The sequence below is a fragment of the Pelmatolapia mariae genome, linkage group LG15 (assembly GCF_036321145.2).
Source record: "Pelmatolapia mariae isolate MD_Pm_ZW linkage group LG15, Pm_UMD_F_2, whole genome shotgun sequence".
Taxonomy (NCBI): Eukaryota; Metazoa; Chordata; class Actinopteri; order Cichliformes; family Cichlidae; genus Pelmatolapia; species Pelmatolapia mariae.
In genome coordinates this window covers 21,832,155-21,858,764 of record NC_086240.1, presented here as the reverse complement: position 1 = coordinate 21,858,764, position 26,610 = coordinate 21,832,155, and the positions used below count along the sequence as shown (strand labels likewise).

General features: G+C 40.2%; 1 protein-coding gene across 2 annotated transcripts in view; it reads right to left on the bottom strand.

Annotated features, from left to right (window-relative positions):
- The window catches only part of fam184ab (family with sequence similarity 184 member Ab), a 196,148-nt gene that overhangs the window by 64,152 nt on the left and 105,386 nt on the right, over nt 1-26,610 (bottom strand). For both annotated transcript variants that reach the window (XM_063494619.1, XM_063494620.1), the window contains exons 10-13: nt 19,073-19,195; nt 17,831-17,992; nt 15,190-15,311; nt 2,594-2,744 (exon numbers count right to left, since the gene is read on the bottom strand). In XM_063494619.1, the coding sequence (XP_063350689.1) occupies nt 2,594-2,744; nt 15,190-15,311; nt 17,831-17,992; nt 19,073-19,195 (558 nt within the window). The remainder of the gene's footprint in view (nt 1-2,593; nt 2,745-15,189; nt 15,312-17,830; nt 17,993-19,072; nt 19,196-26,610) is intronic.

Genomic DNA, 26,610 nt, shown 5'->3' with positions numbered 1-26,610 from the left:
GTTCCTGTTTTTATTTAAAATATATCCTTTCTCAGCAATGCCCTTGTTTGTGTCTACACTCACTGGGCACTTTATTAGGCACACCTTGTTACTACTTTGGTGGACCCTCTTTTACCTTTGCCTTTAACCCTGGAGAACCCATGGGGTCAAATTTGACCCCATGGTTTCCCTAGAAAACCAATGGGGTTGGATCTGACCCCTTGGGTTCTCCAGGGTTAATTCTTGATGGCAGAGATTCAACAAGGTGCTGAAAACATTCCTCAGAGATTTTGGGAGATCACATCTCAAAGTTGCTCCTTTTGGATTGGTTGAGGCCATTGGAGTAAACTCCTTTTAGGGACGATCGTAGCTCAAGAGTTGGCAGTCTGTCTTGTAATCGGAAGGTTGCCGGTTCGAGCCCCGGCTCCGACAGTCTCGGTCGTTGTGTCCTTGGGCAAGACACTTCACCCGTTACCTACTGGTGGCGCCAGTGTCCGGCAGCCTCGCCTCTGTCAGTGCACCCCAGGGCAGCTGTGGCTACAGTGTAGCTTGCCATCATCAGTGTGTGAATGACTGAATGTAGTGTAAAGCGCTTTGGGGTCCTTAGGGACTAAGTAAAGCGCTATACAAATACAGGCCATTTACCAATCCTTTTCATGGTCAAGAAACCAATTTGACATTATTTTAGTGATCAAAAAGGGATGGACATGATCAGCAACAATACTCAGGTAGGATGGCATTTAAACAATGCTCATTTGGTACTGAGGAGACCAAAGTGTGCCCAAAAATATATTCCTCACACTATTACACCACCAGCAGCAGCCTGAACTTTTAATACAAGGCAGGATGCATGCCTTCTTTCTGTTTATGCCAAATTCTGAACCTGCCATCTGAATATTGCAGAAGAAATTGAGACTCATTAGACCACTTTTTCCAATCTTCAGTTCTGTCTAATTTTGGTGAGCGTGTGAAAATTGTGGCTTTAGTTTCCTGTTCAGGTCATTGTGACCATGTCTACATGCATAAATGCACTGAGTTGGTGACATGTGATTGGCTAATAAAATATTAGCAATAATGAGCAGTAGTGTGTTTTCCCTCCTTTTTCTTCTTTATCGACTTCTCCCCTCTAATTATCTACAGCTTGGTGTACTTTCAGGTTGCAGTCACATAACCAACATAATTACCTCACATGTTTATCTCTAATTACTTTTCCTTGACTTCAGTGTCAAAAGCTTTGAGGTGAAGTACCTGTGTGAAGACGACCTCTGAAAAGTGGCCCACACTGCTCACACCACTTTCATTAGGGTGCTTAATAATGTGGTGGGTGATGTGAGTCAGCCCTGTTGATACTACAGAAGTAGTACAGCCTTATCAGTTCTTAGTCTTTTTCTGGTGGTGGTCAGAGGGCCTGGTGGCGCCAGTGTCCGGCAGCCTCGCCTCTGTCAGTGCGCCCCAGGGTGGCTGTGGCTACAATGTAACTTGCCATCACCAGTGTGTGAATGTGTGTGTGAATGGGTGGATGACTGAATGTGTAAAGCGCTTTGGGGTCCTTAGGGACTAGTAAAGCGCTATACAAATACAGGCCATTTACCATTTTACCATTTATGCAGGCTATATGAACTTAGACATTGATGTGAATAATGTTTCCATTACCATGTGGGAAAAAGTGAGAAACTTTGCAGTCACAATGAAATAAAATGGTTTTAATAAGAAATGTGGCTCGCCCTGCTGTCCACTCATGTTGTCCACTCATCTACTTAAGCGCTTCCTTTATTAAAGTTTTTAGAATCTCTGACGTGAAACTAATTAAAGGTAATCCCAAAAGCTGGAAGTACTGCAACCCCGAAAATGAGAACAAAACCACAGCAAAATGAGTTACACTACAACATTCACCTCTCTTTGAACTTTGAAATAGGGAAAATTATCTTTATGTATACAGTGAGCTTGGCAAACTGTTAAGATTCAAAACATATCAGCATATTAAGTCATTATGGCACAGGCGGTAATTTACATGATCTGTGTCACTTGTCAGTTATGTTGATCATTTTGATTTGTGAACATTTGAATGGTGTGTTGCTATGAACCCTGGGAAGGCCTTATTTTCTTAGAGTTGGGAAGCGTATCATCTGCTAAATGAGGTAAGGAAGCATGCACTGAGGTACCTTTTCTTTGCAACTTGAGAATTTGACCAGCTCTCATTACGGCTGCCATGCAGATAATTTACTCAATCAGAAACCTTCTTAAGTACAAATGACTATTTGACCACAACCAAAGTCACATCTCTGCTTTTGTCTTTGTTTTATCATTTGTTTACTGTCCTGTTTTCCGGTTTGTGTCTTGCCTTTGTACCGGTTTGTTTCCTCATGTTATTCTCACAAGTTTTGATTTTTCTTTGTATTCAATGTGTGTCTGCTCATCACTGCAGCCTTTTAATTCACACCTATTTATGAGCTTACTAAGTCACTTTAGTCTTTCAAAATTCCCAAAACACAACATAAACACCAAAATTCACTTAACATTTCAATATGTGCCCTTTTAGTGTTTTGCACAGAGACAGTAAAGTGAACAGAAGGATGGGCGGCACTGTTTGTGCTCCCATTGGGAAGAGCCTCACCTGTTCTAGCAGGTCCTCCACTTTCCTTTGCCAGCTCTCCCTGGCATTGCTCAGTTCCTGCTCCTTGCTTTGCGCCAGCTGAGCCAAGGCTGAGCTTTTGTCCTCCTCGTGCTCCTCTTTCAGCTCCTCACGTAGCTTCTTACACTCCTGCCTATAGCACAGCACAAAATGAAACACATATGCGTTTATGTTTCAGGTGCTTTATTAATCATCCAGTGTGATTCACAAAACCTGTGCGGAAAACTACACAAATTCAATCTGTGAACTGCGAAGTTCCAGAAAACCTGAGAGTAAAACAGTGTGACAGAGGAATCACGTAAATCTTAGTGAGCTCAATAAGGACCCTGCAGCAGCAGCGTTACTGACAGGTAGCTTAGATCAGAGGACGCTCCATTGCAGCACTTTTACCGCTGTTTGTAAGATGGAAATGTGATTTTTGGAAAACAGTGGGAACCTCCTCAAACTTCTTTCTTGTGAGTGAATAACCATAAATCATTGGAACTGGGGGATTGCCTATATTGATTAAGTGTCAACTCTCAAACTGATTTATGTGCTGTGCTGACAAGAAATTGGGCACAGCGTTAGTTCAATCAGGGCATGCAGTCAAGCCCAGCAGTGACCACAGATAAAATGATTTTAACACCCACTCATGTCAGCTGATACCCTCTTATAGATTCAGGTGGCAAATTTAATATAGGGCCTACTGCTTTAGTGTGGAAGCCACTTTGCAACCCACTTCTGCCAGGTTGCTCTAAAAACTCCCTGGGGGAGTCCCTCCCTTTAGTCAATCCAGAGTGCTGCAGTGAGAGTACTGACAGAGGCTAGAAACAGCACATTCCTCCCAAATTAGCATCGTCGCCCTATTAAATCCAGAACTGATGTTAGAATCCTTCTCCCTACATATAAAATCTTGAACAATCGGGCCCCTATCATATCTTAAAGCCATTTTAGCACCATATTATCCTAAAAGATCACTTTGGTATCAGACTGCTCCTGTACTCTAGAGTCAGGCCCCTCTACTTTGAATCAGGCTCCTCGCACTGAGCTTTTCTTCCTCACTCATCTCTTTTTACTCTCTGTGTATTCATACACCACTACTGTAGTTAATCATTAGTTATTATTCATCTCTATCACTCTCTCACAGTGTGTCCTTTGTCCTCTCTTCCTCCCCTCACCCCCATCCGGTCGTGGCAGAACGTTGCCTCGCCCTGAGCCCGTTTCTGTCGGATGTTTTTCCTTCCCTCTGTCGCCAAGCGCTTGCTCAGGGGGTCATGTGATTGTTGGGGTTTCTTTCTAATATTGTAGCGTCTTTACCTTACAATATCAAACACCTTGAGGGGACTGTTGTTGTGAATTGGTGCTATATAAATAACCCCAGCTCCTCCTTTCACGCTTTATCTGACTTAATCTGAAATCTGCTGTCAATGATGCTTGATCTTCTCTGTGCTCCTGCTGATGCCCTCCCCATCACCAGTTTTTACTGTCTGCATAATGAAGGGTGGCAAGGTCCCAGAACAGAGCTGCCAAAAAATGAATTACTCCAGTCATAAATATTAATCTTCTTTTGTCTACAGGGGTCTTGACTGAACTGAAATTATGGATTGCCTGGAGGATATCAAATAAATCTAACAGGTATGCTCTGGGAAAATAAGGAACTAGAATTCAGCTAATTCCCCCAAATGTTGTGTGTTAAGTTTAGGCTGATTTTGTGGAGATGACAACAGAGTCTGAAAGAAGAGACTCAAACAAGCAGCTAGGAATTGGCTTGAAAGGTAAAGGTGCTTCAGAGAGCTCTATAACACCTTTATGGGAACAATAAATTGTCCTGAATCATTAGACCTCAACACAGCTTCCACTGAGCGCCCATCACTCTCCAACACTTCGGCTAACAGCTCTGCGAATGGCAGTGTGTGTGTCTGCGCGCTGCCAATGTGATAGCTGTGTGGGAGTTGAAATGGCAGCTGTTAAATGAAGTATCCAGGCAAACACATTTTTTCTCTCACTTCGAGAGCTGCAAAGTGTCAGACTGAAGGCAGGCTATAACACACACAGCGATGCAGTCACACACCACAAAGTCACGTTCATAATGCGGCACACTTGACACGTGTCATCATTCACGTCCTCGTTCGGCATAAAGCAGACGTTCTCCCTCTCTCTTGCTCTCTCACAGACAGATCCAGACTTGAGGCGTCAAAGATCTCTGCTCTTCTCTTCTCTGCTGTGCAGGAAGAGCCGAGGGCAAATGGAAAGAGGTAAAAACATGAAGGGATGAAGGAACTGTCAAAGATGGAAGGAATATCCGGATCAAATGTGGGATAATTGGCTGGATTCAGGGATCTGTACAGGCAGATATGAGCCACATGTGCTCATTTAAGGTGCGTGTGAGATTATAATTTACTGTGTGCTCAAAATATGTAATCATTCTAACAAGAACTTTGTTCGTACAGTACTTTTAAAACACACAGTTACAATGTGCTTCACAATCTGGTTAAAACTGGGGCACCACTGTAACTCACCTGGTTGAGCTAGCGACCCGGACACTAAAGGCTAGGGACCTTATGGCAGGGGCCGGAATTCGAGACAGAATATTTCCCATGTGTCATTCTCCCTCACTCTCTCACCCCCTTCCTGTCTACTCTCTGCACTGTCCACCAAATAGGCTAAAACATAATCAAAGAAAATTAAAAATAAACCTTTTAAAGCATAAATTATTTTTTTTGTGTTCTAAATTGCAATAACATTTAAGCTTTTTATACTTGTATACATACGTCAGCATGTACAATTAATTTTGTTAATTTTATTATTGTGACATGGAAACCCAAACAACAAGAAAGCAGAGCCATAGTAGCACCATAAACAATCCAACCTGATGTTTTTCCCAAGATTTGCAAACAAAGGTTAATAACTTATAAACACCCAAAATTACAAATCAGCCACATAATTCAATCATCACAATCTGTACATAAAAACACTTCTATTTTTTCAAGACATCCCACTAGATGAAGGTATTCTTAACTTATCATAATTAAGGACTATAAAGAAAAAAGTCACTCATTGTTTGTTGTTGTTGTTGTCCTAAACAGGGTTTAGTTAATTTGAACATATGCAAATTTTCGTCTATGACAGATTCTTTTCTTTCAATGACTTTACTGTAGATTTGCTGCAGTGCATTGCCCTGTTGCATGACCCAGTTTGGGCCAAGCTTTAGACACGTGCATCACATTTGACTTTAGAATATTTTGGTACACAGTAGAGTTCGTGGTTGACTCAGTGTCTCCGAGGCACCCAGGTGCCAGGTAGCTATGAAACCAGCCCAAATCATCACCACTCCACCACCGTGCTTAACAGCTAGTATGACGTGTTTGTGGTGATATCCTGCATTTGTTTTGGTTTTTTTTGTTTTTTCCAAACATGGTACTGTGCATTATTGCCAAACATCTGCACTTTGGTCTCGTCTGGACATTTTTCCAGAGGGCTTGTGGTTTGTTCAGATGCAACATTTTAAACTAAAGCTGTGCTGTCACATTCTTTTTCAAGGGGAAGAGGCTTTCTCTCCTTTCTCCAACAACATGCTAAATGTTCTGCTTTTATAGAGGTTCTCAATTAATCAAGTATATATGATTAGCAGCACCTAGCTGCTTCTTATTAGAAGTAGTATAGGTGTACTGAGTTCTTCACAGCACTGCACAAAGACTGTATATTCACCTTTTAATGTTTATTATTATTACACATACAGTGTAGTTTAGCTTCTATAGTGAACTTCTAAGAACTATGTGATTTAGTCCAAAGAAAAACTTTTCTATTTACTCTGTTTTCTGCTAAATTAAGCAAGCAATTCCACAACGTTATCATGGCACATTTTTGCCTTTCTTATCCACGAATCCATCTCACGTCACCTTGATCGGTCAACACAGGGCCAAATTTATCAACACCCTGTCTGCTGTTTTTCATTCTTTAAGTCCACACATCCCTGCAGCATAATTAAACACATACATCATATAGTTAAGAGAAAGTGTAACAGTCAAGGTCTTTGCATATTTGTAACTTGCTGACAAAAGACTCCAGTGCTCTCCATTCCAAATCTGTGAACCTACATACAAACTCACATAAAGGAGACGTGCCCAGAATAATGTAATACAAGCAGAGAATGATTAAGAAGAATGTTTAAGAAAATGCTGCCTACAAAAATATGTTTTCGACAGACCTTTAAAACAAACCACAGCTTCAGCCAACTGATGAGATACGCTGCTGTTTCAATATTTATCATTTATAAGAGTCAATACTGCTGCTTGTGAGTCTGAAATAAGAACAATGAGGTGGACCTGAATTTAATGTGTATAATGTATATTGTGTAAAAGCCCACTGTGAGTGAAACCAGCCACCAGGCTTATACTGACTCACAGTTACTGCATCACAGGATTTCCGAGCAGCTGCCAGTCGCACGAGACACTTTGGCTGCTGGTACTTTGACAGATTTCTGATTTCCACCAGGCTACGAGACCCATTGCAAAGCTAACACACACATCAACTTATGTGGTGCTAAATCCCTGTGGTAGGCCAAAACGTGGAGGTCTTACTTCTCCTTTTGTCTTTTTTGCCATTCTTACGTGTACTCTTGTGTATTTAGGCCAGACATTTCCAAACCAGCAAACGTGAGCGATAACACTGATAATGAGAACTGATGGGGTGTGAAGTGTAAAAACAAATACAGAAATAGAAATATATGGAGTAACCACTTGTCTGCAAGTTTGCTTGCAGAATACTTTCTATACAAGTAACAACAACAGTACAAATTCAAACTCAGATCTAAAAACATTTACTGGATTTTCCACTTTAGAATTTTTTTTAAAAAAGATATTAGTATGACATTAACAATATAAACTTTAGCCTGATTATGTTTCGGGTGCCTGCAGACATTTTAATAATGAGTGGCTGATGATTTATTATTCAATATTAAACAAGCAGGTTCACCGCACAGAAAGAAAAAAAAGAGAAAGTCGTAGTTTTGGAGTCACATTAATAAAATTATCCCCCAAAGAACAGCCAGCTCACATTACAGGATGATGTGGGTAATTAAATATTAGCTGTCCTTCCGCTATTTACCTTCTCAAAGTCATAGCACAGGCAGAGGTTCAGAGTTTAGATGTAAATCCTTGAACGCAAACAACTGCAGACAAACCCTGCTGGAAGCATCTGCCACAAACTATGCTGTAACATTCAGCAGACTCACACCTTGCAGGAACTTTGTGAGAGGACGTGTCTGTTAAAAGATGCAATAAAGGGCTAAAGAGGTACGTGCAGTCTCTTTATCATAAAACTGCTACGACTGTTGCAACTCAACAAAGCAGTATAGTTTTTATGTAACATGGACAAATGCTGTAATAACATCGTCCAAGCAGCTGGTCTTTGTCATTGATTGTAGAATTAATTTCAATATTTCTGGGATATCTGGTGTCAAACTATTATGTTTGTTTAACACTTAGCTAAACTGCCACAGCAGGGAGATGCTGGTGTCATGTTCACTCAGGTCACCATCCTAGTTTTAGGTTGGACAGGTTGGAAGGGGAGGCTGTTTTTCCACTGTGGGGTTTTTATCTTACAATATAAATAAATATAAATAAAATAATATGTAAATACATTTTAGCCACATGCTAAAAAAACAGTTCTTCCTGAGTATAGCCTCTGATTGGCTGTTCCTCACAAACAGAAGATTAGAACAGCAGGTAAATGGGGCATCTGTGCTCACAGCGTGCCAAATTACACAAAGACTAGACTAAAAATCAGGACCTGTCAATATATTCCATTTTCCTAAAATAAAAAAATGCATATGCAGGCCAATGATGCATAAGTGAGCATCACTGACCCCCTCTAAAAGTCCGCCGTTGATCTAATTCAGTGACATTTTGCAGGTTAATGGAGGCAGTTTTTGGCTGAAACAGTGACCTTTAGATCAATACTTCAGTCACAGCAGAAATGGAGAAAGGTTGTCATCTTCTGCCCAAGGCTTCCTGCTGCAGCACATTTACAATGATTTACTTTTCAGCCAATATTAACCTGCCACCGCTGTGAGATATTCAGTATTAGTTGGCTGGTTCTAATTATGATATAAAATAAGGATTAAAATTCTTTTTATATTTGGATTAGGAGGAAAAAACATGAACTAGACATCCCTTGTATTGAACTAGTCATAAAAAATAAAAATAAAAAAAAAGAACTAGTCATAGCATTTTTTACTTTAGGGTCTGATCAGCTGTCCACTACCTCCAGTGTTATCACTGGCACTAACTGGGTATAATATCTACAGGGAACTGTAACACAGAGACAGCTGTTCGCATTAAAAAACATTTTTCACTTATTTATTTTATCCACTACTGTAATTGTACTTTTTCTGATACATTTCTTCCAGAATCTACACTGCCCTTCAATAAATCCTGTTTTCACTTTCATATGAATATAAGCAATAAATAGATTGCAAGTGCTCCCTGAAATGCAGTAAATAGGATGTGAATAAAAGCACTTCTTGTGTATTCGCACTTAGGATGCAAACACTTAACTTACTCCGTTAAAAGAAGGTTCAAAATAATTGATTTCATTTCCTCGTGAGCGTGCCTATTAAAGCAGGATGGATCTGTATTAGGATATACACACTTCAATACTTTTTATTATCTCAAGTCATACTAAATCGCGTATTGAACAGTGGTATTTCATACTGCACATTTTCCTTATATCATGCAGTCCTTTGCAGTCATACTACCTGCTGATTTCTGACTTTCATTTCACGCTCTTTTTCTCAGCCTCAGAGTTCGTTTAATCAGTTAATGCCCCCGCTCTTTGTAAAGGTCACACTTGATATTGTTTAATATTTCTGTCTTTTCCTCGATCTACCGGCCCAAAGATGTCTTCTTGCCCGACTGTAATTTATTTTCTACTTCTCTACTTAACTTTCTTGTATTGCCCCACTTCACTCTTACTCTTTTCTTTGCACTCATTTTTTTTGCGTGTATCTGAATCTGATTGTGCATACTTAGAGGCTTTCAGATGATCAAATCAAGTAAAATGCACCTGCAGTGCTGAGAAAAAGTTTTTGCCACTTCTTGATGAGTTCGTTTTTTTGTATATTTGGAACACTTGCATGTTTTCCATCCATTCATCCATCTTCTTCCGCTTTATCCGGGGCCGGGTCGCGGGGGCAGCAGCCTAAGCAAAGAAGCCCAGACCTCCCTCTTCCCAGCCACCTCCTCCAGCTTATCCGGGGGAACACCAAGGCGTTCCCAGGCCAGCCGAGAGATATAATCTCTCCAGCGTGTCCTGGGTCTGCCCCAGGGCCTCCTCCCGGTGGGACATGCCCGGAGCACCTCACCCAGGAGGCGCCCAGGAAGCATCCGTGAATCGCTACCTTATCGTGGTGGAGGGGTTTGCGTGTCCCAAGGGTCCCAGGGGCTATGTTGTCTGGGGGCTTTTGTCCCCTGGTAGGGTCTCCCATGGCAAATTGGTCCTGGGTGAGGGACCAGACAAAGAGTGATTCAGAAGACCCTTATGAGAAAAACATCGAGGGAACAGTTTACCCTGCCCGGGATAGGGTTACCGGGGCCCCGCCCTGGAGCCAGGCCCGGGAAGGGTGCCCGAGGGCGAGTGTCTGGTGGCCGGGCCTTAGTCCATGGGACCCAGCCGGGCACAGCGCGAAAAGGGGTGGTGGGTCGGGTGCATTGTGTGCCGGGCAGCGGCCAGGAGCGGAGGCCCTGGCGGACTGATCCCCGGCTATCAAGACTGGCACTTGCATGTTTTACATCATCAAATCAAATTTAGATCAAATAAGACCTCAGTAAATTTAAAATGCAGATTTTAAATGATGATTTTCATTAAGGAAAAAAAAGCTCTACCTAATAACTGGTTGTTCCACCACTGGCACCATTGGCACCAATGAGTCTTTAACATCACAGTGGGGGAATTTTGGCCCACTGTTCTTTGCAGAATTGTTTTCATTCAGCCACACTTGAGGGGTTTCAAGCATCTCAATTGATTTCAAGTCTGGACTTTTATGAGGCCACTCCAAAAGAAAAAAAAACAAACTTTTTTTTGAGTCATCCAGAGGTGGATCCAGATCTTTGTCCTTCTGCATAACCTGAGTATGCTTGAGCATCAGGCAATGAACTGATAGCCGGACTTTCTCCTTCGGGATTTTCTGATACAGCGCAGGATTCTTGGTTCCATCAATTACAACAAGTCGTCCAGGTACTAACCACCTTACTACCACCACCATGTATAACTGCTGGTGTGATGATCGTTTTATGAAATGCTGTGTTAGTTTTATGCCAGATGTAATGGGACTCTCTTGGTTTTCGAAATTAAATTAATTACAGGAAATTATAAGTCATCATTTAATAACAGGGAGCAATTACTTTTTCAGATTGGGGCACGTAGGTTTGGATAACTTTTTCCACTTAATGAATGTAACTATCATTTAAAAATACAAGTGGCCATTAGTACTACCCCTCAGCCTCCTAATATGCTCCTGTGGTATAAATTTGATAATCCAAGGTGATTTTCAGAAAATCTGATGCTTGATCTTTCCTTTGAGTTCAAGGTAGATAAGATTTGTAATAGAAGCTATGAATTTAAAAACCCTACGTTGCCTCATTCTTAAGTTATTGTGTTCAGAATCATAGGTCCACGCCAGCCACCCGGGAGGGTGATGATAACTCCCTGTCAAGCGTTTAAGGCAGAGAGGTAAAAACTACGTTTTGTATTACCTGAGTTATCTCTGTATAATATGATGATCTTAAACATGTAGCGATACCAAGAAGGCTGCAAACACCCTTTCAAATTAACAGAAATGTGGAAAATACAATTTGATTTCAGTTGTAATTTCGTTGGTTAGTTATTAGATTATGTGTTATCTGTATAATACCAACACCCCAACAACGCCAGTCCAGTCCATAGCCTTAACAGAGAAAACAGGCCTCTCTCTCCCCAGCTGCCTACTTCATCTTTTCCTCGGACAAAGTCAGCATTCCCGAGCCCCTTGAAAGATATCATCTCTCAAGTATGTCACAAGTCTGCTGCAGGGCCTCCTCCCACTAGGACATGCCCAAAACCAGTAAGCGTCCAGCTCAGATCAGATAAACTACCTCCACAGCTCCTTTCGAGGTGGGGGAGCAGCTGCTCCTCACCCTACCTCTAAGGGAGAGCACAGATGGTTTTCGGAGCAATCTCACTTCTGCTTGTGCCTGCAGTCTTATTCTTTCGGTCACGGCCCGCAGCTCGTGGCAATAGGTGATGGTATGAATACAGATCGACCAGTAAATTAACAGCTTCACCCCAACACTCAGGTCCTTTCACCACAACAGAGTGTTCCAGCGTTACTGCAGACATCTGCAGTAAATAAATGTAATACTTGCTTGTTGAAATACTTGGGCGATCACAGACTTTGTTCTGATATTATAATTTAAAATGCTTTTCCTTTTTGGGCACACCTCTGTAAGGTACACAAAGTCACCTTAAAGTATAACAGATGCATTCAAGTAGGGACAGATGTGGGATTTTAGTGTACTGCCATTTCTTAAGAGTGTAGGGGATAAACTAGAATAGAATTAGTATTAAGGATTATCATGAGTGACAGCAACTGGAAAGTGGTGACAATTCAAGCCTCCTACGCATGTGAACAATGAATTAAGACAATAAAGCACACAAAACCACCCGAAGACTCAGTGAAGGTGCAAAAGACCAAAACAGAAATATTGGCATACTGACGCATTTATATTATCCTGATGTTCCCCATCAACAGAGAGGGACACATTTTAAGAAGCACATAAATAGAAGGCCAATAGGTGTCAAGTCTTGCATTAAATTTAGGAGAATTGATGTTAAAATACTGAAGCTGCATCTTTCTTCTCTTATCTTGACAATCATCACAACCTAAATCTGTCAGCAGCCTCTCTCTTGGCAGCTTTTTCTTTCTTTTTATACCTCCCCAGAAGTATGATTTTTCTGGTTAATAACAGTATTTATTTAACACAGAGAATTCCTCCTTCACAAAAATATCAAACAGTTGGCTAATTTCACCTTCTGCATTACATTTTAAGGTGCTTCCAATGAGGAGGATGTTTAAATAAAAAATGACAAAAACAAAAAGGGGGGATTGTGTTACATGCTGTAATAGCAGCTCTGCTGTGATGTTAATGATCAGACCTGATGCAAAGTACATCTTCTCATTTTCCCTCTGCTGTGCTGACAAACTATCTGCAGCAAATTCACTTAAATACTTTATAAACCACAGACTAGGTGACATTCAGTCTTCAAAGACAAGGTGAACGCGCTGTAGGATTAAAAATAAATAAATAAATATAGACCAGTATATTTATACAGAGCACTTGTCGCTCTCCTCCTCTCAGTCTCCTCTTCATTAGCTTCCATTCACCTTCCTTTGTCTCTATGCACTGAGCTCTTTATTCCCTGGAGAACATCTATTCATTTGGTGGTTGGGGTGAGTACACTGTGGTTAGTGAGCCGTCTGAATAAAGGAGGCTGGCTTTAATCCCCCTTTCACTGTGGAAACAGGCGGTTTGTCTGTGATAGTGTAATCACGGAACGAGCTCTCTGGATTACCAAATGAGCAGAAGAGGTTCGGCGGATCAGCAGACTAAAGCGCAGATGAGGCCGTGCTGTTTGTCCTGGTTATACATAAGATCTTAGAAGCATGTTAGGCACTTGAAACTTTAGACCAGCTTCTGACAGATGCTTTATCCTCGTTGTTATGGCCTTTAGTTTAAGACTATTCAGGGAAGTCTTAAGAAGTTCAGGGAAGCAAAATCAATCTGCGATTCAGTGAGAACTGACCTGGTTCACACTAAAATATCAGCAATTAATGGGATTTCCTGACTACTTCCTTTTTCCAAAATATTCATATATATGTAAAAGTATATATCTGTACTCCAAAAAGCCCGAAAGTCAATATTAGGTATGCCTAAAGCCCGAACTCTCTTAGGCAAGTTTTTTGTTGTAATTTCTTTAAGCAGTCTTAAGGAATAGTTCTCCAGACGTCTTGTAGGACATTCAGAGTTTTTCTTTGGATGCTTGTTCTGTTCACTAATGGTGAGGTACAGGCTCTGAGGAGGCAGTTCAAGGCTGATAGTGTTTTCTACGCAGATATGCTTTTTGTTTGGGATCATTTTCATGCTGGTAGATGAAGCTGTTGCCAGTCAAATGCTTTCCAGGTTATATTGTGTGCTTGCTCAATCTAACTGTACTTTTCTGTGTTCATAATTCCATCAAATTGGACAAGCTCTCTAACGCAGTAGCCCCAAACCATGACAGAGCCACCATGGCTTTACATGTTTACAGACACTCACTATTGTACTCTCCCCTGACCTTATCAGTAAGTACTGATGAAGATTTGAACCTATAATTTCACATTTGGATTCATTGCTCCATAAGACACGTTTCCAATTATTTTCAGTCCAGTTCTTGAGTAATCTGGCAAAACTCACCTTTCCTCCTTTTCCTCTTCGCGAGAGTCACCTTTGTACTTAAACCATTTCTTAGAAAGCTTCAGTGAACAGTAGTTCCTGTCTCAGGTCAGTGCTGGATTTTTTTCTATTGCTTTAGGTGTTTTCAGATACTGTTCATATGTTGTTGAAAGCTTTTCAGGCCTGCCACTATTTCCTGTGCCCTTCCTTTGTAGTTATTTGTCACAAAGTACACAATACCCTTTGTGTAATAACTGCAGATGTGGAACTTATGAATGGAGGGAATAAATTATCGATTTAAGAAAGCGTGTGCATGAACTTTCAAGGCAAAACTCCACAAACAGAAACAGAGGTATAGATGAGATGTTACGATTAACGCAGCACTTTCACTTTGGCCTCAAAGGAAGAATTCATCAGATGCTGTTGAATCCTGACAAAAACTCTAACAGAGTCATTTAGTAGCTGTGTGAAAAGTTCATCAGTTCACACCTGAAAACAGTCAATTTTATTCTGAGAGGATTTTGAATAATCACTCTTCAAAGGTCTATGGACGTTAACAGAGACTTTAACACTGGGGGCTTTAACACTGGATTGAGCTGAGAAGCTGCAGAGCCCACCAAGACTAATGCTCTGTCACAGTCAACGGTGGAAGCAGCATGACCCATGTGTGTGTGTGTTTACGTGCATTTGTGTGTGTGTTTAATCTACTAACAGCAGGAAATGAAAATAAGGAAATAAAAAGACAGAAATTACCCATCTGTTCTCAATTTCATACTCTGTTAAAAGAAAAGATGAAGATGCTATTGTTGCTTTCCATTAAAAATACAGACACACACACATTCTCGTTTTTCTATCTTACTGAGGACATCTAATTGACATAATACTTTCCCTAGCCGCTTACCCTAACTATCATAAATGAAAGCCTAATCCTAACCCTCAGCCTAAACATAACCATAACCTAATAGTAACCCTGTATCCTCATAAGTGACCGTTGGTCCCCACAAGTATAGTAACGTTCCAATTTTTGGTCCCCACAAAGATGTCTAAACCGGTACACACACACACACACACACACACACACACACACACACACACACACACACACACACACACACACACACACACACACACCTGAGTGTTTCAGTCCATTTGAGCTCCAGCTCCAGAGCCATCTTGTCCATCTTATGTTTTTCTTCTTCTTTGGTGGTGATGAGTTTGGCTTCATGCTGACGTTTTTGGGTCTCCAGCTCTCCCTGAGAGAAGGACACACTGACTTCAGTCCACCATTGCAGTCTAAATCACATGTTACACTTAAACTCTGTGGTGTGCACATCACTTAAGATTCTCAACAAGTTTTGACCTGTCTAGCTGAAGTTGTGGTCTGACGTGCATGCTGTCTAAATGCCAGTCATGCACACATTCACAGCACCTGCAAGCTAAAGAGCCAGCTAACAAGGGAAGCAACAAAAAGGAAAAGTTGTTGCTGAAGGCAGAATAATTTCAGCAGTGGTGTGAGACTGAGCAGCCTACGCCTTTACTGAGTGCAGAGAGAGCGAGACCCGTGTATTCACCATTAGACACTTTCTGTTTTCAAAGACTATGATTTGCATCATTACTATTTTGTCTTTTCTGTCTTTATGGAACTTTCTACACATCTATTGCGCTATCATGTTCAGGCCCGTTAAACAGCCTGTGCAAAATTCTGAAAAATGTTATAAAGTCACTTCTTTGCTTTTACATCAGCATACATTTGGTCTTATTGAATTTCTCTGCACTACCTGCTCGTTAAACAGGTTGCCGTGAGTTGACTGTGTGGTAACCTTTGTGTAGAACTGTGATGTTTGGTTTTTCTTAACAAACCAAGGTTTATGGGAACCAACTGTATCTGACAAGGCAGAACGGAATATATGTTCTTAATTACAGGATGTAAGTAAGCTACAAATTTTCAGGTGCCCCAGTGTGCACCTTAGTGAAACCAAAGTTATGAAATTTATCTAAATTAACTTTAATCTCAATGATGGTGTCAGTGGTCAATCTGCATGCCCAAAAACAAGCTGAGTCACAGATGTTTCCTGCACTGGATCCTCCATACTCTATGTAAAGGATAATGTGAGGTCATAGGCTAAATGAAAATATAATTTATGCTTTGTAGATGTTAATTTTGTGAACTGCTCGCCTTCTTCTCATTCATCTCTCAGGCTTTTCCACAACACAAGGAAGGCCAGTATGGGATGACTGAAAAGTGACAATCAGTTATAGACGGCCTTTCACAAAGCATTGTGGGGTACTAGGCAATCGTAATGCTCGCTATATATTTGGAAAGGACTACAAAATGGTTTACTACAGTATGGAAATAAGCCCAGTTTTCAATCAGGTTTTTCCTTTTTTAAGGAGAGAATCCAGCTTCGTAGGTGGATTTTTTGCAGAACAAAAAAATAAAGCTATGTAGTGTGACACTGCTAACAGACAGCACAACATGTTGGCTTCTGGCAATGTCAATCCTAACATCCTAACACAGCAGGGACACAGAAGCCATGCAAAAAATAGAAAAGGAGAAACTGCTACAACAAAATTTACGATTTTCTTTTTTTAAACCAGGCCACTAATTTTTAAAAAGAGACATTGTTGCAGTGTTTCAAATATATCATTTTAGCACTTTGATGAGTACAAAGAAAGGAAAATGCTATCTGGTTACATTATGCTTAGGAGAAGGACAATCTTTATGGATAAATAGCAGCACAGAAAAAAACAAAAAATGTTTATTTGATTTTAGACTGAACTGTTCCTTCACAGATAAGTTAAGGTTCGAGGTTCATCCCAAGAAGTTGATTCTGTTCATCTGGACGTAGCGTTTTCATCCAAGTGACTTCTTCAGTCTCAGCTAACTGCAGGTTGCCCCAACCTTATACACAGTACATTAGCATAATGACTGAAACTAGCACCACAGAATGAATATAATATACAAATTGACATACAAATTAATATACAAATTGTCATGACCACTGATCAACGGCTACTGATCAACAACCACTGATCAATGACCACTGATCAGTGGCGGTGAATACCATTCACAGAGAGTTGGGGAATGGCTGCAATCACAGCATTTTAAGATGGTGAAAGATGTACCCTTAGTCCCCCTCCTCAAATCAGAGATGTTCTTTCCCTTTTCACATAAATTGCCTCTTTGACTCTCCGCTCAAACCAGCATTCCTCCCTGTCCAGGATGTGTACATCCTCATCATTGAAAGAGTGTAGAGTGAAAGCCTGTAGGTGTAAATAGGTGCGAGTTAGCTCTTCTGTGTTGTGCCATCCGCTTTGCCAGAGGTTGTTTGGTTTCCCCGATGTATAAATCATGGAAATCTTAACAGCGTACACTACATTACTCTGTTTGTGCTGGGGGACCCGATCCTCAGGATGGGCCAATTAGTGGTGCAGCGTGTTTGGGGGTTTGAAAGCCATAGAGATGCAGTGTTGAGAGAAAACGCGTCACAACTGTTCCGATACTCCTGACAAATAAGGGATCACTAAGGGTTTTCGCTTAGGCAGCAGTTGTTTATAAGGTTGGGGAAACCTGCAGTTGGTTGAGGCTGAAGAAGTCACTCGGATGAGTGATGAAACGTTTCTCCCACTGAAAACACTACGTCCAGATAAACAGAATCAAGCTTTTGGGATTTCCTCACCTGGATGTTTGAGCATGCATCAAGATGTTTGAGGTTAAGTATGCTGTTGTAAAGTTCAGCGCCCAGGCTGACGTGTGCTTTGTTTGCCTGACCTGCAGTGCAGTCAGCAGGTTGCTGGTCTCTCTCAGCCGGGCCCGGGTAGCATCCAGCTCCTCCAGCAGCTTGTCCTGCGCCTCCTTCAGTGTGGAGATCTGCCCCTCAGCTGTTTTAATATCATTCTCCCCCTGCTGTACTTCTTGCTGCAGCCGAGACACCTGCAGGGAGGACAGACAGACAGACAGAGTGAGGCAGAGAGAATAGACTCTGTCCACACCCTCCTCTCTGTTACACTTCAGGCTGTAGCTCAGTGTGGCACCAACCTTGAAACTACATCAGCATTTTAGGCTCAGCGAGGTGGAATTTCCATCAAAAATACATTCAATGACTGTTTCCATTTCAGATTTTTAAATGAGCCAAGCCCATATACTTTTTTTGCCAACATAGCAAAATAGTTTTGCAATGCATCACATATTAATTTCCCCAAATGTCTGAAGTAGTGGCTAAAAATGTTTGCATAAAGTACCCCAAAAAACAACAACAAACAGTGGCAGTAGATTTATACTGAGGAAACCTTGAAACGAAAACCATTTACTGATTCAGAGTGTTTTAATATGCAATCAATTGCAAACTCTCATCTTTATTCTTTCTTGTTCAGCTACTTTACTACATGAGTACTAAAGTCTTGTTGTTTTGCAGCAGAGCTGATCTGACCTGCTCAGTTGCAGTCAGGTTAAAAAATAATTAAAAATGAAGCTTTAGGTTTAAAGTTTTATAAAAAGAAATCTCGAACCCAGTTACCTCCTCTTGTGGGCTTAGTTTGAGTTTACAAGCTCTATTTTTCCACACACTTACTTTTTCTGTAGGTTTCTTAAACTTTCTGTGGTGACAAAACTGACCAGAAGTTAAAACAACTGTAATAGTAGATATATATACATATATATATATATATATATATATATATATATATATATATATATATATATATATATATATATATATATATATATATATATGTGTGTGTATTTTTTTAAAAAAAAATCTAAACTTTTACCAAAGTGTGGACATACTTAAAGAAACTCCATGTGCTCAAGGACATCGCTTCATCTGATCTCAAGAACGGGCACTAAACTGATTTAAAAGGTCAAGAATAAAATTTAAACCTTACAGTTTTTTTTCTTTCCATTGAGACGCTTCTGATCTGTTTTCAAAGTGTTCCTTTAACTTTTTTGAGCAGCGTATTTACCACAATATATTGTTTGCACACTTGAACAGAAGCTTTACAAAATGTGTCGTACCTCCTCAGTGGCTGCATTGAGTTTGGACGTCAGCTCCTCCCTCAGCTCATCCAGCTGCTGCCTGAGCAGCGTCTTCTGCTCCTCCAGTGACTGACGCTCCCTCTCAAACTGCTGCTCCAGCTCCTGTGGAGAACGACCAATAACACAACACTGTCAAAAACAACAGGGAAACTTACGAAAGCCAAAGTGAGCTCAAGACCTTGGATGAAAAGTTTTTGCGCCTGAAGATTCCTTGAACGCTTATCTGTTTCCCTCAGATAAGTGATTCACATAAAGGGGAAACGGTACACGAGTCGTGCATGATTTAGTTGAAGGTGGAAGTTAAATGTAATCAGTATTCACGGTATTTTGCATCTGTAAAGATTCTGAGTCATACAGGTAATGCAATATCTGAGAGACGAGTCAGGGCAGAAATTATTCATAATTCAGATGAAATCTTGGTAAAAACGGTCACGATCAAACAGCAAGTCATTTTTCCACTAACTTACTGAGTACCAATTAATCTAAAATATAGCAAAAGCTGCAAAACCGAAGGCCAACATGAACAACCTTGGGCTCAATGAATAGGAGACACTTGAGAGGAATTTGAAATACAACAAAATCGGCATAACTGTGCCACCAGTCCATTATAAGAAATGAAAACACCAGCAAATACTTACAATTTTACATCAGGCTAATAAAAAAACAGCTTTACAATGGGCCAGGAAACATTGATGTTACTGCACATGTTCTACATACTCCCACCTAAAACTCAAAAAGTTTCAAACTGCATTGAAGCGCAAAAAGTTACTGGAATTATTTCAGTCCTAATAGTCCTGAGTGGCCTCTTCAGTGAATGTACCAGGGTGGAAGAGGTTAGAGAAAACCTTTACAAAGGTTTTTGTTAGAATTTCCTAACTGAAAGTCAGTCTTGCAAACCACATCTAAAACAATCTAAAAGCCAAGGCAGTCGCTCTTTCATTTCACCAAAACTGTGCTATTATACCAAAGTTTTATACCAAAGGTTTAGCAGACATAATCTTTAACATCAGACAAAGTGATGCTAATGGGAACATTACTGTGAGTTCATGTTTACTAAATTAATGTTAGCCTTGATGTAGAGATGCTGCAGACTTGACGTGTCATTGTTTGCCAGCAAGCTGATGTGGGAGGGAGAGAAAAACATGGAGTCTATACACAGATTATTAAAACAGCGCATACAGCAGTGTTGCACTACACCAGTACTGATAAAAAACGTAATACTTCATAACAAACATCAATGTTGTGTTTTTAAATACATACATTTGTATTTTGAGTACAGAAAAAGGTGTGGCTAAAGCACATATTAGATAAAGTTTTGTTATGTGGACATTTCTTGTTCCCAGGTCTGATTGTGAGTTCTGAATGACTGAGGTTGAGTTTTTTCTTTGGTGTTATAGGTTTTTTTTTAAAAAATTGATCTTTATGTTTTCTTGAGTATTTTGGAGTCTGTAGTACTTGTTATAATTTAGTTTTAGTTTTAGAGTTTAATTTGTTCCCTCAGTATGTCCTGTCTTATTCTCTTGTGTCAACCCACCTTTTATGTGTCTGCATTTCACCATTTAAACATTTTCCCTTCCTGTTTTATTTTGATAGTTTTTTGTCTCTACTGTCTTGTGTTTAATTTTACTTCCCCTCCTGCCTCACTGCGTTTGATTATCTTAACCTGTGTTTTTTTTAATCTATCTATCCATCTATCCATCCATCCGTACTTTTTTTGGACTTTTCCCATCAGCTGAAATAAAGACTTGCTTTTGTTTGATTTAACCTGTCTCCACATATCTACGTTTGGATTCCCTTTGCCTGCAGTTCATGACACGACATAAAGTTACATTTCTACGAAACTACGTGTCTACAGTGGAGTTTATATAGCAACACTGTAGTTGTGGATTTACTGCAATGCTGTAAAAAGAAAACTCTGAGGCATTAATAAGGTGACTACAATTCATCTACAAGTGTATCTGCATATCTGAACCAAATTTCAGGTCACTGCATCAAACATTTGTTGATACATTTTACTGGTGACTAAAGAAGGAGTCCTACATACATTTAAAACAGGATCTGGATGTGCCGTTACACAGCACTGGAATCATAACAGACTAAAAAGTTTCAAACCAATAAAGAGACTAACAATGGCCGTCAGCTCTGAGAATGGCATGGCATTTGTCCAAACCTTCAGATCTGTGCAGCACTTCCTCACTCGTGGTGCAGATCCAGAACTTGCCTCCCTCTCTCTCCTTTGTTTGACATTACATTCACTGCATTCATCTGTACAAATTTCTAAATATACTTCAAACATTTTCATTGTCCTTGGCAGTCAGAAGAGAAAGAGCTCTTGCAATTGTCACCACTATAAAGCTTATTATGTCTGCTGATGAATGGGGAATGGTTTCTGTTATACTGAGCGATGATTGCTACTTTCCAAGGACAATTAGAGCTCAGGGAAATTGCTATAATGTCAAATAAAATTTGCCACCGTTATTCATTACACAGGAGGATGGAGTTTGTAACGGCGTGCAAAAACATTCTGACAAGTGTGACACAGTCCCATAAAAATGAATGGGACTTTACAAAAATGTATTTGAATGGAAGAAAGAGTGAAAAATCACAGTAATTCATGTGTAATGCTTCATGACTTCTTACATTCCACTCTCTGCTTAGAGCATGGAAAGTTTCTCTGTTGTCATTCTGACAAATGTTACAATTGTTAGCTCACCTTGCACAGAAAGTGAATATTTAATGACACAAGAATGTATGTGTAAAAAAAAAAACCCTCTGTAATGTGTATTATTTTACACCAACATAACCAGTTAAAACACCACACATTGCTCCACTACTGGCTTCCCACAGCACAAAGGCTCAAATTAGTCTGACAGATGCTGTGAATCCTGCAAAAAACTGAAAATATACCAAAAAGACTTCAAAACATAACCCTAAACTAGAGCTGCATCTTTCTATTTTCTGCCCGGAGTCTGCTTCTGCCCCAGACCCCTGCAGAGAAAAATGAGGGCAAAAATCAGGACACAGAATAACTCTGTAGCAGTATAAGAACTGTATTTATTTCATATTTAGTTTACTCTTTATTTATTTTTTTATTATTATAGGCCACAATATGCAACATGAACCAAGAGATGCACCACAGCATTTATAGCCAAAGCTAGTCTGCAAGGCCTGTTCCTAATAAAATAAAAGTCACATGCATGATTCTTCTTTAAGAACCAGTTAATATTAAAATGATATTGAAGTCTGTAAGTAAGGAATTCCATTTGCTGATACCCCAAACAGAGAAGCTGTTTATCCACATCAGGATTGGCATAATGGTACCCTGTTTACATTAGAAACTCCACATGTTACTGAACCCAAAATTCTTAGAGGAACCACATGTCACTGAGCAGCTTGGGAGACTGATTATGAAGGCAAGCATAAATTATTTTAAGATTAGCAAATGAAATGATCAAAATTTCACAAGTTAATTTTTTTCAGGCAGTGATGCGATCTAATGTGCTCCTCGTCAAATCGTCTGATTGTACGTTGTCAGAGGAGACTTGTTTGTTGTGGATGCTGCTTGTGACCAAAAAGTTACACAATCGTTTAGTGAGAGTATACTGAGAAAATTATACTCACAATAATGGGGAATAAGTGAGCATACATTCACTCAGTGCCAATAAATTATGGTCTCTCCTTTTTGTGCCATTAAAAGGAGACTTCACCAACTATTCAGCTGCAAACCATAAAACAAAAACATTAAACTGAATATGGCACAATGACTCATCAGCCATCACAGTAAGGTAAGTACGACAGTCTTTCTGGCAGTTCTTACAGATGGCTGAAGAGGCCACAGTCTGGGCATAAGATGTGGTACATTTGTGCTGTGCACCAGTGTTAGAAAGGGGAGCTGGTGTGGTTGCTAGAAAGCATCTCATTATCACGGGGCATATGCAGGTTTCTACAATTTATGGGACTCTGGGGGCACACAATCGGTGAGAGCCTGCACTGCAGGGCCGACTGGGTCGACAAGCCGGCCTGGTCGAAATAAGGAAAGGGACATCTCGCCTTCCATCAAAGGCTGAAAACTTCCTGTATCTGCAGAAACAGCCGCCAATACAGAAGGATATTCCCAGGAGGAGGTAAAATTGTATTTAACCAGATGCATTCTGACCGTGTTCGTGATCCAGCCTCAGTTTGCTGAATTTACAGGAAACCTAAGAATTGGGGGGGCACTTTAGCTCTAACTCTAACTCTAACTAAAAAATCCTTGGGAATTCTCACTATACTCAAGTAAGTATTAAGAAAAAACATTGAAGTATTTCAATACTTCAAAGAATACTTCAAAAAAAACATAAATTAAAGTCCAACTTTTTTTTACTATTATTTAACCTTAAAAATCAGAGAATATTGTGTGAATTGGAGATTGTTTGGTGCTGAAACAGACAAAGTCAAATGGTGCAAAAAATAACAAAGAAATAAGAAATAATAAGAGAGAAAGAAATAATAAAGACATATCTATAGGCTCCATAGACTGTATATAAAAGATGGGCAGAGCTTCCAGCTCTCATAAAAGAAGCAAAGACCTGCAACTTCTTTAACTGTAAAAAGAAGCCAGACTATGCATGGCAAAATGAACTTACTTTTCACCACATTTAATACCTCAGTAAACAGTTTATTGATATGTTTTTGGTCTCTAATTAATGACCAAGTCTTATTTTATAATAATAATAATGTATCTTTTATTGATCCCATTTAACCCATTCACTCAGTGAAGCAGTGGGCAGCCACCAATCTAGCGCCTGGGGAGCAGTGTGTTATACAACATGATGCTCATTGTGTGACGGACAATAAAGAAGAATTTATTTTACACTGTGGCTACCACCTTATTTAAACTAAGATGGACAAAATTCTCAACTCAAGATGTTAAAACAGAACAGAACTAACTAAAGGGGTGATGTCACAGTGACTGTCCATCTTTTATATAAAGTCAGTGATTATGACACAGAAGGATTAATGTCATGCCAGGTAGCTTCACTTAGAGCGTGAGACAAAGGCAGAATAGATCCTTTTAAATTCAAAATGCAGCCTCCTCACAGACAACTGTCATTATAATTTAAAGTGATGAAAGAATGAAGATGATGAAAGAAAAGATGATTAACTAGAAGTGATGAAACTTGGATCAGACAAAAGAATTAGGTGATGAAGATTCATTTCTTCTCATCTGTCTGCTCTGTCATTTTTGGAGAAAAGATGTAAAATTGTGAGTGAGCGAGACGTGAATTAATGCTGCTGGTCGCCCTCCTCCTCATCCTCCTCCCCGTCACTCTTTAAATCTGAACAATTCTGCACACAGTGCTGACAGCATAATCACGAACAGGCCTGAACAATGGCAAATTACTGTGCAGTTGAGAACGGAGTGGGAGGGAATAGGAAGCCATGGAAATCCCACAGCCGTGAAAATCCCACAGAGCCACGGAGGAGAAAGTCTTCATATGTAATGCATATCTATAACTACAGAAATAATAACAGTCTTCTCTTAGCGCTGCTTTCCCATCTGATCAGGTCTACAGTGGAATATCATTTAAAACATCCTCATTATGCAACTTTGATGCAAGAGAATACTTGATCACTTGCTTTCACATGGCTGTGTGACTGGAATGAAGGACTCTTGAGATTAGGCATCATCACGAGGCTATTTTGGGCTGGTGGAACTGCATGCCACGGCTGCAGTCAAATCAGTGGTAGGCTGTGATTTGGAACAGCAAACCATAGGCTCATTAAATTGGTCCCAAGCCCAGTTTGTAATCCTAGGAGACAATTTCACTGTTTCATATCAGATACAAAGCTATTCTGTTGGTGCAGTATTCTTCGATACTAGGCACAAAAAAGGATGCCACCGATGATCATCCCCTGAAATTGATCCAATATCAACTTGTATTTATTTATGCTTCAGCAACTGTTTTCATTGCACCTTTTACAACAATGACCATGTATACCTCTATGCTGCACTCTAGCTTATATTTGTGGGTCACTTCATTAGGTGTCCCCGTTCAGCTGCTCGTAAATGCAAATATCTAGTCAGCCAATCAAATGTCAGCAACTCAGTGGCTTTAGACATGTATGCATGGTCGAAGTGACCTGCTGAAGTTCAAACTGAGCATCAGAATCATGAAGAATGGTGATTCAAGTATGATTGTTGACCAGTTGGACTGGTCACAGTATTTCAGAAGCATTGGGAATTTTCCCAAAGAGTTTACAGAGTGATCAGAAAAAGAGGAAATATCCAGTGAGTGGCAGTTCTCTGGGAGAAAATGCCTTGTTGATGCCACAGATCGGAAGAGGAAGTGGATCTGATAGGATGTCAAAATCAACCCAAATAACCACTTTTCACAACTGAGGAATGCAGAAGAATGAACAACACAAACAACAGCAGCAGAAGACCACACAAGGTGCCACTGCTGTCAGCTAGAAACAGGAAACTGAGGTCACAGTTAACATGGGCTCATCAAAACTGGACAACAGAAACCTTCTGGTGAGCCTTGATGTCTTAATTGTGTCATTTGTACTTTGGCATGAACAACATGAAAGCATGGATCCACCCTGCCTTGTGCCAGTGGTTCAGGCTGGTGCTCGAGGTCTATTAGTGGGTGGGATATTATCTTGAGACACTTTGGGCTCCTTAGTATCAGAAGAGCACTGTTTAAACAGCCTACCCAAGTACTGCTGCTAACCACGTACACCCCCTTATGACCACAGTGTACCCATCTTATGATGGCCACTTCAAGTAGGATAACACACCATGTCACAAAGCTTAGATCATCTCAAACTGGATTTTTGAATGTGACAATGAATTCACTGGATTTAAATGACCTCCAAAAATAGAAATTTAACAGAGCTCCTTTTGGACCTGGTGGAAGACAAGACATCGTCCGTGTGCGGCTGACAAATCTGCAGGAAGTGTGTGATGCTGTCAGGTCAATATGGACCAAAAGATCTGAGGAATGTTTCCAGCACCTTGTTGATTCTATGCCCTGAAGAATTAAGAAAGTTCTGGGGGCAAAAGACGGTCTTTCTCTTTTTTGCATTTATTTTTTGGCCTTTTTTCTACACATTTTTGGATTCTGTTGGTTTCTCACATTTTCTTGACTTTCTGTTTGAGCTCTCTAGGTCTTGCCTCTTGGGTCCTAAACTACTGCTCTACATTCCTTATATCCAACTGTGACGCTATATGAATCAGGAGTTTTCTTTAAAGCACATTTACTAATGAACTTTGCAGCATTCATTTCAGACGAGAGGGAAATAAGAAACTCAGTGCTTTCCATAAAGAAACTCATGTTCTTCTTAAGAGTTAAAAAAAAGAAGGTAATGGGGTAAAAATATATACCATAGAATATGCAGCAGACAAGCAGTGGGTAAAAGCGTCATCTAAGAACTGTGCATGTATGTGCTTAAGCTCTGTTAGGGAGGCCACACGCTGTTCTAAGTAAGTAGCAGTAAAATATTGATGCTAGAAGTTTTAGAAACTCACATAT